Below are 20393 nucleotides of genomic sequence, written 5' to 3'. Positions count from 1 at the left end.
CGGTCCACCTGAGATTTGGATACGCCTCATTTTTTTAAAGTCATGTCCTAAAATAATTATCCAAAATGGATGGACGGTGCATGTATAAAATATATATACATCATTGTGGAGTCCACATGGTACCATTTAATAGCAATAGCAATGTTGCTGCTAGCTAATGCTACAGCTAATTTAGTTAGAAAGGACAACACTTTTGAGCCATGGCTCGGGCTTGTAATAGCCCATCAGACCAACGGTTTCCCTCCCCTTAGCCAATGGCCGCGTTCACAGAGGATATGCCAGGAATGGGCGAGCAATCATCTCAACACACCTCTGACATCGCTAGCAAACCTCTCGTAGAAAAAACAAAAAAATAAACAAAAAAATAAAAATAAAAAAATAAAAAAACCTACTATATATACTGCACGATTTAAAAGGAGTGTTATTACGGTGCCGCCAATCTTTTATTTCAGACCATTCTTTTAATACAAAGTACAATGGTTGGATAATCCTAACTGCTTACTCAATGGACGGCAGATGAGTTTTTAGATAAAATATAAATAAATAAAACCCCTCATTCAACAGGCAAAAGGCCTCCAATCGACGGTGGGGCTCACAGTATGAACGTTTCAGATCATGGAACAGCTCATTTAATTGATTGCTATTGGATGACTTGTAAGAGTAACATGTATAATGTAAAATTGGATAATCTCCAGTGGTTACTAAAATGGGATCATCCTAGCCATCCAATCACACGAATTTTGCACATTCAAGATAGGGTTAGTCATTTGGGGTGTGCCTGTGTGAGGAAGCCTTGAAATTCCACACGCGTGTGGAATTATCAAACCATTCATATGCATCATATTTACCCGGACGAAAACAACCCTGCTAAAAAGGCTGCCAGGATTCAGATACAGCTTGCGCCAGACTCGCCTGTAGGGTGGACCGGTTTGGCTGGTGACCCCAACACCGGCCACCAGTTTGGCTGGTCCACTTGAGCTTTGGATCTGCCTCATTTTGTGGTTCACGCCCTAAAATAAGCTGGAAAAATGAATGAATAGTGTGGATACGATACATACATCATGGCGGGGCCCATCTGAAGCACGCTTTAGTGTCCCACAAATATGCCAGGTTGGAACCTGTAGCCCCTTCTAGACGTACCTGTGGAGAGATTAGTGTAGACTTAGATAAGGGTGGGCATGGGCCGGGTAGCCCGCCTGAACTGATGAACCCATCACAGGCCGGGTTTGGACCTGATGGCTTTGCCCTTGGCCTGGGCTCGGACCTTGGCCCTACTAATTTTCTGCTCAGGCTTGGGTTTCAACTCATTTTAGCCCCGCACAACCAAATTAGTGTAGCAGAAAGCACCAACCTCCCCACTATGTGCTACTGAAAAAGCTCTTGTAAGGCCCACCATGATGTATGCATTTTATCCATACTCTCCATCTATTTTGCCAGCTTATATTAAAGCATGAGGATAAAAATGAGACAAATCTAAAGCTCAAGTGGACCACACCACATGAAAAAGTGGTAATTGAATTGCCACCGTTAAAAGCTTCCTAAGGACCACCGAAATGTTTATTTGCCATCCAACCTGTTAATTAGATCACACCAACCTAGACGAAGGGAAAGCACAAATATCAGCAAAAAAAACATATGGTTCATAAGTAGTTTTTAATGGTGGTCATTCAATCACCACTTTCTCCCATGGTATAGTTCACTTGAGAACTGGATCTGCCTATGTATAGGGATCATGCCCGGAATGAGCTGGAAAAATGTAGGCACCAGTGAGTTTCCAGAAGCATACATACATTACTAGGTAGTACTACGTCATGATGGGCTTGAGGTAGGGCTTTGAGTCTCAAGTCTTGGGCTGAGCCTGGGCTTAGCCTGACTGCCCAAACCCAGACTGTTGCTGGCCCTAGGCTTAACTAAAGCGATGACTTTCAATATCTAGAAAGAAAAGGTAATGTTGCTGATGGCTAATTACCGTCGGCAATGACGTTCCCCAACGGTCTTTAGCCGTCAGAAAGGCCGTCGGGAAACCGACAGTCGGCGTTGTTCGCCGACAGTTAAAAGCCGTCGGTGTTTCAAAACCATCGAGTATACATTACCTGAAATAAGATTAGGATTTAGTCTATAAAAAAATCAATGATGAGTTGAGAGAAAAGATCAAATCAAATCAATAAACTTGAAAAAATCAAATATAACAAATAAAACAAAAACTGTCATTAATTTAGATCTTGATCTAAAGCTATTTGTAGAAATTATATTACAGTAGCGAAGTATCAACCTTGAATCTTGGTGAAGATAATAAGGCCTCGAGTGATCCCTAAGATGATGTTGAAGCGCTTCTCCCAATCTAGCAACTTTCTTCGTTTTTCATCTTCATGTTTACATCCAAATGTATCAAATCGTTAGTCATGCTAATCCAAACATAAGCTTGAATTGAAAGTTTCTTACAGTTATATGGACAAACCAATGACAGAAAATCTAAACTCTTGTTTAGCAGGTATTCATCGAGTAGCATCTTTTCATCTCCTTTGATGCAGTTTCCTAAAACCAACACCACCTAGCACAACTGCAAGTCTGCAATAAGGAAAAAAAATGCTTCTGATATACCCATGCAGCTGAGGGGAGGGGAACATACACCATGCTTGGTTGAACTTCATTTAATTCTGCACTGCTTCAATTCAAGAAATTGGAAGTGGGTGATCAATCCGGGTGAGTATAAATATAGGTGTATAACTGTAATTACACAAATATAGGTGCTCGACTGTAATTTTCCTAACTTTACACATGAAAAACATTAGTGGGCATCAAAATTCAAGAGAAGTACCAGTCCAGAGCCAGTAGCTTCAGTCAGGAGACTAGAACCAGACCAAAAACTTCCACATAGTCCCAGTCTATCAACAAGAAATGCATGAAACCCTCTGTAGGTTAGAAGTTCTACCTATTTTGCATCCTCTTATCATTTCATATCCCTAACCAACATAACATTAGAAAAATGGTACATTTCATAAGAAAGATATTCAGCATTGTTTGGGACGTCAGAGACTATTACAAGGATCAATACCAAATAAGCACGAAGCTCACCAGAACAGCATCGATGCACAAAGGTGTCAAGCCTCCTCGAACAAACCAACTGTTCTTTACCTACATTAAGAATTAGTTGGACATGTATGCTAGAGACCCATCAAGAAAATGAATCAAGACAGATCTTCGGATGCATGAACGAAATGCATAAATGCAAAGAATAGACTAAAGCTTCCATTGTTGCTTTTACAAAAGTGTTTCCAGATAGAAGGAGATTCCAAGAATGTAATTAGATGCATCAAAAGGGGGTCAAGTGCTTCTTGGAAAACCTTCATGGAGAAATGTTTCAATGCATGGCAATGGCTTTTCACAAGCAGGTTATTGAATTCACTAACATTGAAAGACTAATCCCTCGAGAACAGTATACCTCGCGTTTGTGAATCAACATGAATAAACTATAGCATTCTCATAACTATTACATCGGCCACTTTGCCAAACTTAACAGAGAACCATAAAAATGCCATCATCCCAACCTTAAAAAGATCATCCCGTCCTCGGCATAATCCAATATGTTTCAAAGAGACTGAAGGACTGCCAAATGGTTGAATTTGTCTCGCAATGAAGGAACACCAATTTTGCAGTTTGACATCCTGACATATCACAACATCAATTGGTGATGTCTAAAGTGGACAGTGTCTAGACTAGCTCAGAGGATTGACAGTTTGACACCCTGACATATCACAACATCAAGTATTTCAAGAAGCACTTCACCATGTGGATCATTTGATCACAAAATCAACTCCCAAATCTTTGATTCTGCACAAGGTTAATGTCATGGTTTAAAATCTTGACCTGAGGACATGGATCAGACACGCCCTTCCTCGTTTGGTCAACCACCAAAAAATCATGTCAATCCATCTCCTAGATGGGCCATACCATCAAGAAAAAATGAGTGGATGCCCACCATGTTGTGTATATGCCATCTAATCCATTGATATGAAACATCTTCCCCAGATGATGGCACACCATGGGTGGGTGCAACAAAAATCAAGGGTAAGCATACTCTCCCAACTGTTTCTACTTGTGCGGCCCACTTGAGTCATTGATTGCCCTGTTTTTTGGGCCCAGGACCAAACTTAGGAAGGTTTGTTTGTATCTAAGAAAAATATGCATTATGTAGTGTTATTCCTATTCTTCTTAGAAATATTCATGCATGCAGATTTACCAACGTAGAAAAATTTTCATCCATGTCTTCAGTTTAGAAAAAAAAAAAAAAGACTTAAAGGATGAAAGAAGGCTTATGAAGGCTTGTTCTTTTGCCAAGGATAAAGCATTAGGATTAACAAGTGAACACGATTTTGTAAAGTTGATCCCAAATAGCTGGGATGATGATGACGATCATCATCATCATCATTAAAAAAAAAAAAAAAAAGGGGGCATGGTCACCAGTTGCAATGGAAAGGCCATCCAGAAGCTTTGCAACTGCAGCTGGTAGGGCATGGTCACCAGTTGCAACATTTGACTGCCTATTCTTCCATGTTGAAGAAGGCAAATACTGAGTAGAGGTTTTCCCCGATAAATAAGAAAATTGAGAAGAAGTGATACTTAGAAATGCAAATAAAAGTTTCATGTTCCTACAGGTGATGCTTAGAAGCACCAACAATGTAATTTTAAAATTTATCATGCTTACCGAATTTAAGGATCCAACACCATATGGAACAACAACTACAATAGCAAGTTGTCTGGAGAAGGAAAGTAAAGTTCATTCATTAACATATGCCCCCAAGATAACCAATCAAACTAATGCTACCAAAAGAAGACATACTAAAACACATGCGTAGTGGCATAAACGGAAATATGTTTCCTCAGAAAGCAAACCTTGATCCCGGCATCCTGAAAGAAGAACCAAACTACATAAGAATGGAAATAACAAGAAGAAATTTAGCTAAGTTATTTAATTGCAGAGAGGACCTAAATTAAATTCATGTCAAGAAGAAATTGACCTAGATATTAACAGGCAGGTTCTATTCATGATCATTTGGTTTATCAACTCCGAATATGTGATGAGTTGGTAACTGCATTACCTGAGTACAAGCTCAAGTAATGAGTACGGCGAGGATCAGGTTGAGCAGATCCTCAATATCCAAAATTCCAAATCTCAAGATAAAAATGCCAGGGATTGGCCACTAAGTATAGTATAATCATGTTACAACACTACCCTAACAATATCACAGGTTGAATCTGTATGATTTGCCAAAAGACAGTAACACTTGTATGCACAATCCAAATAGTGGGGTCCCATCTAGATGCATCCCCATCTTCCATTAAAAAGAAAAAAGAATAATAAAAACTACAGAAAACTGTCATTTCCACTAATGAAAACTTTCACTTACAATTTTCTTTTTCTTTTTCAAAATTTTCTCTTTGTGAACATAGAAGAGTTAAATTAGATGCAATAGACGAGGTTTGCTAAATTTATACATAACTCGACACACAAGATCTAACCTTCATATTAGGTAATAAAACTTTTTTGATCTTCTACAGAAAAATGGTAATTTCATGGCTTAGGTGGGCCACAACATATCAAAATGAATGAATGGCTAAAAAAAACTTATAACCATCGTCTCCTTTGTGGCCCACATAAAGAGGGAAATTGCCTGATTTTTCATTTTTTTGTAAAGAATATCCAAACATGTCTGTCTGCGGGCAAGATGTTTATGGCCACGTGCTACTGTTAGAGTTGATTTTTCTAAATATAGATTCGGTCTAAAATTAAGCATCGAAAGAAAAATAGGCCTTGCTTTCGCATTACAAGAAAGATACATAAAATATATAGATACAGAAATTTAGAAATTAAAAACTTGCATTGTATAACATATGTTCCAAGACTCAAAGAAAACTCAATGTACAAGTACTAACAAAGGTAGATAACATAAAAGAAGCATCCCATGTATGAAAATTTGCATGTTATCTTTCCTTTTATTTTTCAGTGGGTTATAGCTCGCTATCAGGTAAAATGGATGGTTAAAAGGAACTGACCATGGTCAATGTTCAACATTAAAATGATGTCAACAAAATGACAAAATATGCCTCATTCTCAGGTCACCTGGTGAATGGTCAGGATCTCTCACAAGTATGACATTGCCTTCTCCCTCATCATTCCTTAACCATCACTAAATCCCAAATTCATCAATTTTCTTCTCCCTCATCATTCCTTCCTCAACCATCGCTAAATCAGGTCTCATGTAATCACATTGGACTTGTAATGATAAAGCAAAAGACAACATATGGCATTCTTTGTTGTTCTTCTTTTTCTATCATCATGTTTCTAGCTAGAGAAAAAATATGCCTCATTCTCAGGTCACCTGGTGAATGGTCAGGATCTCTCACAAGTATGACATTGCCTTCTCCCTCATCATTCCTTAACCATCACTAAATCCCAAATTCATCAATTTTCTTCTCCCTCATCATTCCTTCCTCAACCATCGCTAAATCAGGTCTCATGTAATCACATTGGACTTGTAATGATAAAGCAAAAGACAACATATGGCATTCTTTGTTGTTCTTCTTTTTCTATCATCATGTTTCTAGCTAGAGAAAAAACAAGCTTTGATTAATTCTTTTCTACATTTAGGAGCATCCACTCAATGACTATTAAACATATTAAAGGTGTGAAGAATTAAAACAAATGTGCTAAGTTACAAAATCATTTCCTTAAACAAGAACATCAAGAGCTGAATTGAATCAAGTTTAATACACTGTCCTTTAAAACCTCACATTTATAGATAGATAGATAGATAGAGAAACAAAGAGAAGCGTCATCAATGACAAATATGAAACAAAATCCTTCAAAGTACAATTTTATGAATGATTTAGATGACGAGAATCCAGATAAGCAGGTTCCATGTAGAGTGATTCCATTGTTCTCTGTTTATGTCTGCGACCTTAAACCACACATGAGAAAATCAATGGTGCTTTCTCACAATATTTTCATGCAATTTCCACAGAAACTTACCTGATCAATGTCCTCACAAACAACAAGTTCCTCATGACCATATGGATACCTATGAAGCACAAACACACCATCTATTTGCTACAGCCATGAACACACTATCTATCGGCTATAGCAGGAACTTAGTTGAGAAATTCCAAGGCAAAAAATGCAGAAAAAGGTCACTTGAAAAGCTTACAATGAACCAAAACACGAATAAAGCTTCCGACGGTCATCTCGTGTAAGCTCGGTCCCCAGACTGCACGAACTAAACCACATAAAAGAAAGAAGAAGAAGAAGAAGAAACAAATAAAGAAAGAAAAAGATTTGCTTTGCATTATAGATTAGGTGAACTATAACATTACCTAGACAACTTTAAAAGGCCTTTAGCCAATATTAGAGTCAAATATCAGTCCATTCTTCTTTAGTCGGCCAATGTAGTAGATGGCGACCTGAAATCATGTTGTAGTTATCAAATATCATTAATCAGGTAATGTCATGATTGAGTTTCCTTAAAACATGGGATCATTTTCTTCTTCGGATCTTATAGGTTGCTTTCTCTAAATATGTAGTGATGCCTCTATTGATTTAGAAAGAAAAAAGCACCTTTTCTCTCAAACATGGTTTTAGTGCAATGTCGACACCGAGACTACATTCTTCCTCTTAGGTCCTTCTAGCCATAAGGATATGCCATTCCCTTCAGATGGTTTCGGTGACTCCTGACTAATGGTTGAGTCCAACAAAACTGTAGAGGAATCAGCACCATAGGCACGCATGGGGAGGGTTGAAGCCCTCCATGAACTGCTACTCCCTATTTGTGTGTGCCTCTTATGAAAACTTATACAAAACAGAGCAAATAAAGCCAGAAGTGCACCAATAATCACCCCTATGGAAACCCCAACTATCAGCCCCTTTCATCTCCTCCTTAATGAAGTATAATAGACTATTCAAGCATCCTTCCCATGTATCTGAAAAAGGCACCAAATTCCAAGCAGAATTAAATTGTGCAAAGTGGCACCTTTTTTCCTTTATTTCTTTTTTCCCTTTTTTTCACCACCAGCAACAAACTTAATAAAACAGAGAGAACTAAAAAACACCACCAGTGAAACCTTCAAATTAGTATGCATGGATTCAGTTCCTGTTGAAAATCTCCAAATTGAAGAAGATCCGAAGAATTCACAATCATGAGCAAAAATATACACCTAATGACAAGTTTGGCATCATATTCCTAACCATAAACGAAATACTCTCGGAAGTCCCTTGGTTTTAAAATGACTCACCGGCAAGGTATTTCCTCAAATTGGTTTGACAGAAACTTGCTCCAGTAACAGTAAGCATCCAATACTGACGTGATATGAAAACTGATACTAGTACGGGATACTCATAGGATATGCTTTAACCACATCCTAGTATATAAAGGTTGTTTTGACAAAAACCTGTAGGACCTATAACTAACAATAACATCATGGTACCAGCATGTCAAACAGGATCAAGGTCTTAAAACTAAGTTTCAAAATTATACTTGCTTGGGGACCGAAACCATTACAACTCATTTAGTTTCAGGCGAGACCAACTAATCACATGGCATATCTCATTCTGAAGGGCATGTGGGTTCCTTCTCGACAATAACTGAACCAACTCAGACGAGTCAACTTCTAGTAACTCTACTGTCAGTAAGCGAAATAGAAATCAGAAATTTCAAGACTAAGCTCAAAAGAACCGATTTTTTCAAGAAAAAGAAGAGATATGAAGGAAACAGAGCTGAAAAGAAAGATCGGAGATGGAGATCACCTGTTTCTAGCAACCAGAGATCTGTGAACGGAAGGATCTGCAAACCCCTGTCTAAACCCCAAACCCCTACCCCATCCCCTGTCCAATTTTCGATTCCCATCCCCAAACTGCAAACCCCGTTCTGGCAAACCCCACAACAGCCTCGACAACCCAAATCACAGCAGCTTCCTGCTCCATCTCCGGCCCACCACTGCGAACCCAACTAACCCTAGCCCAAACAAACCCCCGGCCACGAGTCCTAGATCCGACCACGCACCAACAACCCATTGCCGCCACGCCAAACTCTGGCAATCCCAATCACGCACCACCTGACGCGACCCTGTCCAAAACCCATCTTCCCCAGCCGCACTCTCTCCAATGAAAGTAGAGAGAGAGAGAGAGAGAGAGAGAGAGAGGCGAGGGGGCGAGAAAGAGGTGGCAAGATGGTTAAGGGTAGACTCCTAGGAGTTTCAACACCTGGTTGAGGGTTTGAGTACCCATAGGTGGTGAAATCCCACCACGGTGTGTGTGGTGGTGTGTGTGCGTGTTAAAATAAAAATAAAAAATAAAAAAATAAAAAAAGTGGCAAGATGGGGTAGCCGAGAGAGACGGAAACCTTCCCGCGAGAATGAAAACCATATCGCGGGCTCTCTTTTGTGCGTGGACGGAGCTAGAGATAGAAGATCCTGTCAGGGGCTCCGTGGGGCCCACCATGATGTATGTAGTTTATTCAATCCATCCATTCATTTAAAGTTCTTTTTAGGATAGGATCCAAAACACAAGGCAAATCGAAGGCCCAAGTGAAACACACCAAATATCAACGGTACGCACTTAATATCTACTATTTCCTATGGTGTGGTCTACTTGAGATTTGGATCTCCATAATTTTTGGGACCACAACCTAAAATGGGATGCAAAAACGGATGGACGGCGTGGATATACATAAAATCATTAAGGTGGGCCCCAGGGTAAGCGTAACACCCTGGAGGTTCCCGAGGTTACGATGGGCGCGGGTAGAGTTGAGACAGGCGGTCCTATCAGGAGCTCCGTGGGGTCCATCATGATGGATGTAGTTTATCCACGCCGTCCATTATTTTTAACAGATTATTTTAGAAGATGATCCAAAAAGGGAGGCATATTGAAGGCCTAAGTGAACCACACCACTGAAGAAACTTTTCAACGGTAGGGAACTTAATCTGCGATGCTTCCTACAATGTGGTCCACTTGAGCCCTCAATCAGGCAAATTTTTTAGGCTCATGCCCTAAAATGAGTTTTCAAAATGGATGGATGACTTAGATGAAACCATACATTTCGGTGGGCCCTAGGAAGTTTTTAATGGTAAGCGTTCAATCCCCACTGTTTATCATGGCGTGGTCCACCTAACATTTGTATTTGCCTAATTTTTGGCACCACATCCTGAAATGAGCTGGAAAAAGAGGTGGACAGGTTGGATATTTATCAAATCATCAAGGTGGGCCCCAAGGTAAGAGTAACACCTAAAATGCAGTGGAACCACGTACACGATTTCTGTACATAGCCAGAATCTTGGGGGGGGGGGGGGGGGGCCATGACCTTCAGCTTTGGTCATTTTTTACTAGTGATGTCCGTTTACAATTAATGCATAGGTTTGTCCCGTCTCTTTAAATTCATCCACAAAGTCTCATGTGGTTAAGAGAAAATAGCCATCTACTTCAAAAGTTTCGGGTGGCTCTTCTAAATCAATAGGGGCTAGTATGATTTTCTGATTATCCTTAATGAAAATGCATATATTGCCATGGTTGACCGATTTGAATGTGACAGGCCTCCATGCCAACGACATCGCATACTACTTCGTCTCTATAATGCTTGTCAATTGAAAAAGATATAGTGCACTGTTCAATTACCTTTATCTCATTGACTTTTTTAATTCAACGATCATATATTGGGATGGGTGACGCTTCGTTTTCAGTTGTAATTTCTCGATCATGATCTTAGAGACAATATTCTCGATGCTCCCACTGTCAATGATCACATTACAGATTTTTCGATTTATTGTACACCTACTTCAGAAGATGTTATGTCATTATGGGTGTACCTCCTTCCTTGGTGCATACAATAATCGTCTTATGACGACCGATTCACCATAATCCTATGGAACCTATGTGCTAGATCTAATACATCCATCAGGTTGGTTGGACATCATTCATGTCTCCTAAAAAATATGGTATAATCGGCATATGAACCCTAATATTGGATACCTATGGATGGGTTTGAAAAGTTCATCAAAGTTTTTCGGAGCCGTCCATTTATTTTACAAACTGTGGTCCACCTGACCAGTAGATCAACCTGATTCTTGAGCTAAGGAATCAATATAGTGGTGCCATTATGAGGGATGGATTAGTTATGGGACCTATTATGCTATGCTAGCACAAGTGCAGCATGTACATGAACTTTATTGCACACGTGTGTGGGCTTAGCAAAGCTCTCAAGTAATCTCACACATATGGTTTAGAGATTATTCTTTTTTTTCTTTTTCCTTTTTTCTTTCTTTTTTTTTCTTTTTTCCTTTTTATTTTCTTTTTTATCAATTTACAACTTTTATAGGATCTAGTAAGAAGATTCAAAACAAATATATATTTCTTTTCCTTTAGTCTATCAGGAAGAATAACCTATAATAGATTCTAGATGTTTCCGCGTTAAACCTAGAGGTGGGCATCGAGTCGAGTCGGACTTGATTGGGTCCAACTCGACTTGGTCCGAAATTTTAAATGGTCGACCCGAATTCGATCGAGTCGAGTCTATTCTTGTTTTTGTTCTTGAACTGAATTTCTGGGCCGATTTGTCATATCATCCATTGATGTTTCTTCTTCTTAAAAATTTCTTTTCTTTTTCGTTTTTTTTCAAAAAGATAATCATACTGCGTTACCCGTCTGCATTCCAGTGAGCATTCCTTATAGGTGTGGCCCACCTTTCTATGATCCAAATGGTACATCGAGTTAGTGGCTGTGCCATTGATCTCAAATGCTTGAAATCACTCCCCAATTAAGAACTTCTTGGCATCCCAAATGACTTCAAATCAGCAGATCATGTGTGAGCGTGGCAATGGCAGCATAGCCTGACCTGGTTTCGGACAGGTCATGGCCCAACTAATTTGATCCGTAGGTTGGGCTTGGGTTTCTCAGGTGTGGCCCTATCTGTTTTAGTCTGGCCTAGCCTCGAGGCATTATGGCCCAACCAGCCATCCCGGACTTCATATGTGCAAATTTGCATTCGAATCCTGAGCTAGATTCATTTTCCCTTCTGTAAGAATCATCCGATAGAATGGTTAGGAGTATTTAATCAGTGTGATTTCCAATCATCCAAAGTAGAGTCGCATGTTCCCAAATAAAGATACTTGCAACTTGTAAATGAAAATCTTCCATGATTTCTAATCAAGAAAAAGCCTACAACAACATCTCAACAACGACTCAACATTATGTCCTCTCAAATAGTTTCCTGTCTTCCAAGCCAGGGGTGGGATGCTTAGGACAGAATTCACCTTGATTTTAGCACTTAATTTTTGGAGCTCAGGAGAAATCGTTGAATGACTAATTCAAAATTTCAAAGTGACGAGTGCTTGCAGAAATGAGCACACAATCAACCATGTCAACTCAGTGTAGTACACATCAAACCAATTTATGATGAAGTATTTAACCTTTTAGAAAAACCAAAGGAATGAATAGAACAGAAAGCTCACCATATTCAAGCTGAAATGTTCGATTGAGAGAAATGGAACTATAAGACCCCAGAAAACGATGTCCGTTAGCAGGACAGCACCTGCACAAGTCTTTCAAATGAACAGATCGACTTTAGTACGCAAGTTCAAGACAAATTCACCAGAAATCTCACCTAACAACACCCAAATGATAAACAAGACTATATCACAGGTGGCAAGGGAGAATTCCTAATAGTGCACTTTGCAGCAATGCACTCCATAAGAAATTGAATAAATGAAAACTTGTACATGGTATAAACTATCAGGAACTAAAATAAAGCCCTGATGAGACCAATATATTTCTGTCACTGTGAATGCCGTGTTGAGTCTACAGCACTTTGGAAAAAGTATCGAACAGTTTCAACCAACTAACCTGATATACAGATTGCATCAGATAACCCCAAAACCCAGCTCTTCATTCGATCTCCTCTTTCTCATGACAGCTTTGCAGTGAGATGGACCAGCCAAATTCTTGCATATGGTCATCTTTTAGGTGGGGCACCTTATCTGTATACCTCATCTTTAAGAAAAACTTGGTTTGGCAGATAGTGACGGTTGATACACAAATGACCTTTAAATGAAAATGCCAGATTTCTCAAAATAATATAAATAGAATCATCAATGTGAATGGATAGCATACTCTATTGGATGGAAGAAGCACAAAAAATTCAGTGTGGGTAGTTCTAGAATTTTGTTAAGATCATATGCATATGGTTGATTAACAATAATCTACGTATGGAATGAGACAGCAAAATTCAAATATAAAGGAAACTCATTTCTTACAGCATGAAGATTGTTGAAACTGCAATAACATCCTGGCTTATGCTACACAAAGGTTGCAATTGAACCCAACCTTTGCAATAATCCAAAGTGATTTGCAGGATGGACGTGGAAGAGTCTGTTTGTGCTATTTGTTAGTGGTAACTTTAAAATACAAAACATAATCTGAAATGATGTAGCTATTGCAGTAATGTTTGCATTCAAATCTTCTTCTTCTTTTTCATTTGTTTATCACCCAATGTTCAGTTGCTGCATTTGTTTTTGTTAACTTCCCTCTCCCTCGTCAATCACTTCTATTTAACGTTTCATTAGGGATGCCATAGATCAGGCCCACAAAACCTCACATAAACCCCACAAAATAACATTATAAACTTCTCTCTTTTTTCTGTTTTTTTCTTTTCTTTTCTTTCGTTCTTGTTCTTTTTTTTCTTTTTTCTTTTTTTTTTTTGAAAGGTGATAAACTTCAAAATTCAAGACTACCAAAAGGACCACTATAGGCCCCTGCATCCTTAAAACATCGAATCAAATGCAAGCAAATTTAAATCCATGAATCCATCAAATCACCATAGAAGAGCAGCAAAAAAGACTCCTCTGTGTTAGTGCTGTTGTTTTTTATAAGCATTTGATTATACACGTGGATGATCATGCCAAATACCATAATTCCTTTCCCAGGGCATTCTGAAAACACTAAAAACTGTGATGAACCAAATGGCATGGTGAAAATTAGTAACAAGCCATTAAGTAAGACAAAACAAAGCTTATGAACAGATCCATACCAGATGGACCCCCAAAAACCTTTCAAAACAAGCCGATGAATCAAATGGCATGGTGAAAAGTAGTAAGACAAACGGTGGCGACTTGAACTTGTTTGAAGAGATCCTTAACCAGCTGATGAATCAAATGGCATGGTGAAAAGTAGTAAGACAAACAGTGGCAACTTGAACATGTTTGAAGAAATCCTTAACTCTCTCCCTCCCTCTGTGAAGTGTCAAAATGCAGAACTATCAGTTCAGTTGGAACTGTCTCCTCACCAATCAATGGCCAGCAAATTCTGACAATATTGAATTGTAGACTAACTGAACATATCAGATTCGAAACAGTTACAGACTGCCCATGTCGTGCATGTTGCAAACTGAGTAATGGATAAGATATTTCAAAACAAGTGGTTTCAATTTGTGGTGAGTAAAATGCTATGGTACTCTAGATGGTATATTGTCACCATTATCATCATAATGGGCCATCTCAAGAAAATCTCCTTGATAGGAGAATCCTGTTATTGCAAATCTGGACTCAATTAGATGGTATATTGTCATCATTATCATCATAGCCTTGTCCCAGCTATTTGGGATCTTTTTTATGATTGCTCGGCAACGGTTCAATGCCCATCGACAAACCTGACATCAACCCTCTACCCAGGCTTGGGATGGACCAGATGGAATTTAGTAGCCTACAAAAAGATGGCTAAGAAGGTAAAAACAGCAACTGTCCACATTCAACTGAAAAAAAAAAAAAAAAAAAAAGCACAATACTGGTGAAAATATTGATAACTAAACCCACCAGCAGCTTTGAAAATATTGCTCGCATAAAATAGGATGCCATTGACTCCACTTAGCTACTGCAATACTAGTGACCCAATTCCTACCTGCGGGATACTATGAAAATTATGTTCTGACATTTACTCACTTATGTGAAAATAACAGTGTGTATAAAAAATAAATTATAAATAAATAAATAAACTGGGCAAGCTACAATACCATTAGAGGAAACCAATATCTTCTTTGCTTGAGATGAGAAAATCAGATGGCTGTTCTCCTGCTTGTGGAAGCTACAGATCTCTGCATGAAGCAAATTCAAAAATGATCATAGCTTTAAGGTTGCCAACATATGAATTACACATCATCCACAAGCTTTTCATTTGATGCACATATTTGTCATCAATAAATGAGCAGCTCTAGAAGTACAGTGCAAAAATAGAAGAATGACTTGATGGACCTAAAAAAACGAAGGCAAAAAAGAAAAAGAAAAAATAAAAGAACTGAAGGCAGTTCAAATCCGCACCTTGATTTCATTCACTTCAAAAGAAATGTCAGTATCAAATCCCCGTAGTACTTGCAAAGAAGCTTCGAACTCGTCCGTCATACCCATTTTGGCCTAGACACCAAATCCCAGCACTTGTTAAGAAGGTGTTTACTAATAAGACTCACCAACCACCGGGGGATTCAGTGATGAAAAACAGACCAGGTATCAAATTTGTACAGGGTAATATTCCTGCAGATAAAAAGGGTGTAAGTTTGATTGACTTGTAATGAACAAAATCACTTGATCAAGTCAATTCAAATTGAGTCAGTCAATACTTGCAGCAAGCTAACTTGGGTTTCTCTAAACCTGAAGAACCTAGTCAAAAGTACTTTAACATTTTGATCAATAGCTCAAAAATTCAAAAGAGTACTCAAAGCCTAGATTAGATAGCAGGATAAAACAACAATCTGTAGCCATTTGAAAACCAGCCAATTGTGCTAAAATTGTTCACATTATTGCAAAAGGCACAATACACCTCAGGATGCGTGCTCACTCTGATTTCTCCATCAAACCAGCTCAAAATGGCATATGTGCTCAATGTGCAATAGCCGAATTGAAATCATTATTTATTTGAGCTAGTGCCTACTCTGCTCTAGCATAAACTTTATAGAGAAAGGAAAAAAAAAAAAGTATCAGTCAAATACTCGAGCATATTGCGGGCATGGAATTTACATAAAATGCGGACATCTGATTACAAAATGCCTAGATAAAGAGCTTTGACAGAAGCTTCAATGTCCTCTACATCCAGCCTCACCTAAATGCTAAAGGTGTTTCACCTTTTCTAAAAGTGACTCTCTGTTTTGGTGTCCACCGTGCAGCTATAATGCAAATTGCTACCATTGGCAGCAATGGGGTCTTTTACTCTTTGAACCCAACTCCAAATTTAAAAGAAAACAATTTGACTCAGTGATCAGTTAACTCAGTGAGTCATGGTGTTATGATGGCAATGGTGTAACAATGTAAAGGGTCTGAGATCGATCTGACTCAAATGAAGGTTGCTTACCTTAGAGATTGCTGGAAAGACATGCGCGTTCGAAATTAGACTGGGCTCGGCAACTAGGGGCAGATTTGGACGGAACCGGATTCAATTGGAAATAGGGTTTCTAGAGTTTCAGATAGATAGAAAGGAAAACAGAGGGGAGAGAGAGAGAGAGAGAGAGAGAGAGAGAGAGAGAGAGAGAGAGATATGGACCCTAGGGTTGCAACTTCTTCCTTCGTGAATCGCGCACAAAAACACCATGCCAGATCTCCGTCTGAGAGAGAGAGAGAGAGAGAGAGAGAGAGAGATTTCCATCTCATTGGGTGGTTCTTGGCTGACTGGAGGACGGACGTGGATCTCCATTTGAGAGAGAGAGAAAGTAACGATGATATTTGTCATAGAATTTTCTGGAATGCCACGGATTTTGTGGACTCATCGGATGTGTGTCATTTTGTTTGGATGGCATGTGATCATAGGATTGGATGTTATCCAAATCCAAAGGAACGTGAGATATTGTAAATCCATTGCCGAGAAACTCGAGGTGGCCCTACAAACCTACCACAGACGTCTGCCCAAACATGATGCCGTTTCTAACCCAAGATTCGGAAATCCCACTCCCACTAAATCCCACCTATTTCGCCGCGCCAAACGCCCCCCGTGGATTTTGAAAATGTGGTTTAAGCCAACACTTAAAAACGGTGTAGAACCGTATGCAATCATGAACGCCTTAAAATTGTTTGTGAACCAAAGCATTAGCCGTTTATGGTAAAGGATTTTGGTGTAGTGTAGACAATTAACTTGTAAGCATACACAAAATCATTATCTTTTATAAATTAGTTACTTAGTAGTTGCATCTATTATATCACATATGATTAGACTCACTTAGATGGGAAGCATTAGTATTATTTGCCTTAATTGTTTGAATTGATAAATTAGATTAATCGGGCAAGAATTTTTAAGTTGTCCTATTCAATCCCTCTTCCCTTTAGAACTTAGCCATAATTCTAAGTTCCGTCAAGTTCCTGCATACTCGGTTGTAGACCATACATGCAACAAATAGACCATACATGCAACACACGTACAATTTCAATGCATGCTGAATCAAACCACCATAGACATTTTTTTAACCATTGATTCTTTTAGCTCACTTGATGATTGGATCAACCCTAGTCTTTATTTATGGCATTTACATGGTGGGTCTGTACTTCATAACATTCTAATTTTTTGAAATATAAGGTGAACATTAAAGTGCACGCCCCATGGATGGATTGGATATAGGCCCTACATTCTAGTGGGCCCCACACATAATTATGCAGTCATAATGTTATATCTTGTAAGGACCTTTAGTTAAGTTTCAGATTATTCAAGAAGATTAGCGTGAAAATCCCAAAAATAAATAAATAAATATTGCATTAAATTTGTAAAAGACATAAAACTACCAAGATTTATCACTCTAAAATAGTCTGGATATTACCACACCAGCGGAGGGTTCCAAAGTAGGGAATAGGTCCTAGATTGGCACTCTTTCAAGATGCGTAAGAGCTCCCTCAATATATTCGTGGTACCCTTTTCCTGATGAGTCCGGATCCTCTTATCAAGTCAACAGAGAATTCCTGATACCCAAATTCTCACTGGTCCACGTCACCACTCACTAAAAAATAATAAAAATAAAAAACAGCTTCGGACGCCAAACCATTAGAGTAACAGGAATTCTCTGTTGACCTGATAACAGGAATTCTCTGTTGAGATCCCGACTCTTTCCTGATAAGGTGGGCATGGGCGGTCCCTAATAGTTTTGAGGATAGGGACTACCCGAATGTAAGCAGATCGGCACTGATGTTTGTGCAATTTTTATAAATTAAAAAAAAATAAAAGTAGGTTGTACCCAATCTAGGTCCCTCCAGGAAAAAAATTATGGCTGAACCGCTCATGAAGTGAGCCCTATGTGTAATTTGAATGGGATCAATGGTTTTCCTTGTTTTCTATTGTGTGGTCCACATGGCAAATGGGTTAGTCTGATTTTTTACATATGTGTTCTTTTAAGGTAGTGCGAAACTTTTGGACGGATCAGATTTTGTGGTCGCTTGAAATGTTGGAACTTATTAGCTAGTTGAACCCTAACCCTGCCCTTCGATTGGATGCGTCACAGGCCCACTGCTCACAATCGAAGTGTCTATCTTACTTTGAAACCACATCCTAACATGAGTAGTAGAAACCGATGGACGTGGTGGGTATCCGTCCAACGTAGCGGTTGGTTCTACAGAGTTTTTAAGTTACACGGGCTGCGTGTAAGACGGTGCTCCACGCAACTGGCGACCGCATCTCATTAGCCGCCCACAGCAACTCCATCCTGGCGCTGGTCATCAACTGACACGTGTCAAGTGAAAAAACACCCACGTTTTCCCTGAATATCCTCTCTCCTATTTGCCAACTCCACAAATTCAATCACCCAACGCCAGATATCTGATAGCGCATGACGGTCCACCTCAAACCTTCATGAACATGGTCCACACTTTGTAGGCGATGACGGCGATGACAGTGATGAACTAACATGTGTCATCCGCAGAGCTGTCCACGTTATTGAATTTGTAGAGAAGATGAATGTGGGGCCCGTCATGATGGATTCAAAAGCCAAGTACACAACAAGGTGCCATTATTCAAGTCATGGATTTCACCTTTCCCACGCAAAAGAAAGTTGTATAAACAACAGCAATATCTATCTCATAAAGAGAAAAAAAGAAGCTTTTGTTCTTCCTCTCCTTCTCTCATAGAATTAGAGAGAGACTAGGAGAGAGGCCATGAAGAACACCATCAGATGCTGCATCTCTTGCATTCTCCCATGTGGGGCTTTCGATGTGATCCGTATCGTTCACTCTAACGGGCATGTCGAGGAATTCAGCGAGACGATTCGAGCAAGTGAGGTCATGAAGGCGAATCCAAAGCACGTCTTGAGAAGGACAACCACCTCGTGTTCATCGTCGGAAGGGGGACTTGTTCGGAGGATCGTGATATTACCGCCTGATGCAGAGCTTGAAAGAGGGAAGATCTATTTCCTGATGCCTGAGAAGACTCGTTCGTCATCTAATACAAGGAAGAAGAAGAAGAAGAGAAGAGAACCAGAGAGCAACAAAAGTATTGGAAGCTCGATTGGGGTGACAAAGGTTCTGATATCCGATCGATACTTATCAGAAATTTTGTCTGAGAAGATACCCATGCAAAGGGATCGTCGGCGGGGCCGCATCGGTGTTTGGCGGCCGCATTTGGAGAGCATCAATGAAAGCCCAACGGACTGCTGAAATCCAGTCTCTAACTCTCCGGAGTTATATTTAGATTATGATCTCTTCTGTGTACACACCCAAAAAAAAATTCTGAATTTTGTGCTGTTTTTATTACTGAATTTTGGGCAATGAATTTCAACTGTTTTTGAGAGAGAGAGAGAGACTTTGGCAATTAGAAAAAAGAAGAGATAAGGAGGTTTGCACGTGTGCCTACGTGTGCATGTATGAGGCTCTAAGGTCAGGGCCTCTTTGGATTTGGCAAACTTATCTCGTGACTAGTAACCTATGACAAGCTGTAAATGCTAATAGGTTATGAACATTCCATTGCTGATTAGTCGTTCAGTCCGCGCTTGTTCAACACCATGAATGATGTTATGAATAGATTATGGCATGTGCGGCTAAAAGATTTTGGTTGGTGGGGTACCGTTACACATGCGCATGTGTATATTTGGCACGTGTGAACATTAAAATATGTCATGTTTTTAGTGCTCCAAGTTTGATGGTGGGATACACACACACAATGCAACACCTAACTTTTACCATGATTTAAAACTTTGATGGGTCGAAAGGAAAACAGTTTTCTCCCTTCATTTGTATCTCTCTTGGCTATGGCCCATCAAATTTTTGAATCACAGTAAAAATTGACATCTAAGAGTTTCATGAGATGTTACATTACATGGAACATTCAGATTTTAGGCCTATGATATATGCGTAAAGGTGTGTAGGAGCACATGTGAGCATGCCTCATATATTTCGAATGCTTGGTT

General features: G+C 39.3%; 1 protein-coding gene and 2 long non-coding RNA genes across 10 annotated transcripts; 1 reads left to right on the top strand and 2 right to left on the bottom strand.

Moving 5' to 3' along the window:
- Positions 1–2270: 2270 nt before the first annotated feature.
- LOC131245389 (uncharacterized) lies at positions 2271–9169 on the bottom strand. Of its 3 annotated transcripts, none has more exons than XR_009170870.1 (5): positions 8798–9169; positions 7613–7974; positions 7206–7458; positions 2443–4925; positions 2271–2365 (listed from the first exon to the last, which is right to left on the bottom strand). It is a non-coding gene; the product is annotated as an uncharacterized LOC131245389 (long non-coding RNA). The 3 variants fall into 3 exon arrangements; XR_009170869.1 differs by lacking the exons at positions 2271–2365; positions 2443–4925 and adding exons at positions 6359–6606; positions 7031–7079 and having other exon boundaries at positions 8798–9150; XR_009170868.1 differs by lacking the exons at positions 2271–2365; positions 2443–4925 and adding an exon at positions 6359–7079 and having other exon boundaries at positions 8798–9149.
- A 3319-nt stretch (positions 9170–12488) lies between these two features.
- On the bottom strand, positions 12489–16553 carry LOC131245388 (uncharacterized). Of its 6 annotated transcripts, none has more exons than XR_009170862.1 (5): positions 16373–16552; positions 15349–15558; positions 15045–15125; positions 12884–13081; positions 12489–12572 (listed from the first exon to the last, which is right to left on the bottom strand). It is a non-coding gene; the product is annotated as an uncharacterized LOC131245388 (long non-coding RNA). The 6 variants fall into 6 exon arrangements; XR_009170865.1 differs by having other exon boundaries at positions 12490–12572; positions 12884–13017; positions 16373–16551; XR_009170863.1 differs by lacking the exons at positions 12489–12572; positions 12884–13081 and adding an exon at positions 13663–14932 and having other exon boundaries at positions 16373–16546.
- Positions 16554–18988: 2435 nt separating this feature from the next.
- LOC131245387 (uncharacterized) lies at positions 18989–19978 on the top strand. The gene has a single exon (XM_058244826.1). The coding sequence runs from the start codon at positions 19147–19149 to the stop codon at positions 19642–19644; it is 498 nt and encodes a 165-aa protein (XP_058100809.1). The 5' UTR covers positions 18989–19146; the 3' UTR covers positions 19645–19978.
- Positions 19979–20393: the final 415 nt, after the last annotated feature.

Source organism: Magnolia sinica, chromosome 5, assembly GCF_029962835.1.
Source record: "Magnolia sinica isolate HGM2019 chromosome 5, MsV1, whole genome shotgun sequence".
Taxonomy (NCBI): domain Eukaryota; kingdom Viridiplantae; phylum Streptophyta; class Magnoliopsida; order Magnoliales; family Magnoliaceae; genus Magnolia; species Magnolia sinica.
This window is presented reverse-complemented; position numbering and strand designations above follow the sequence as displayed.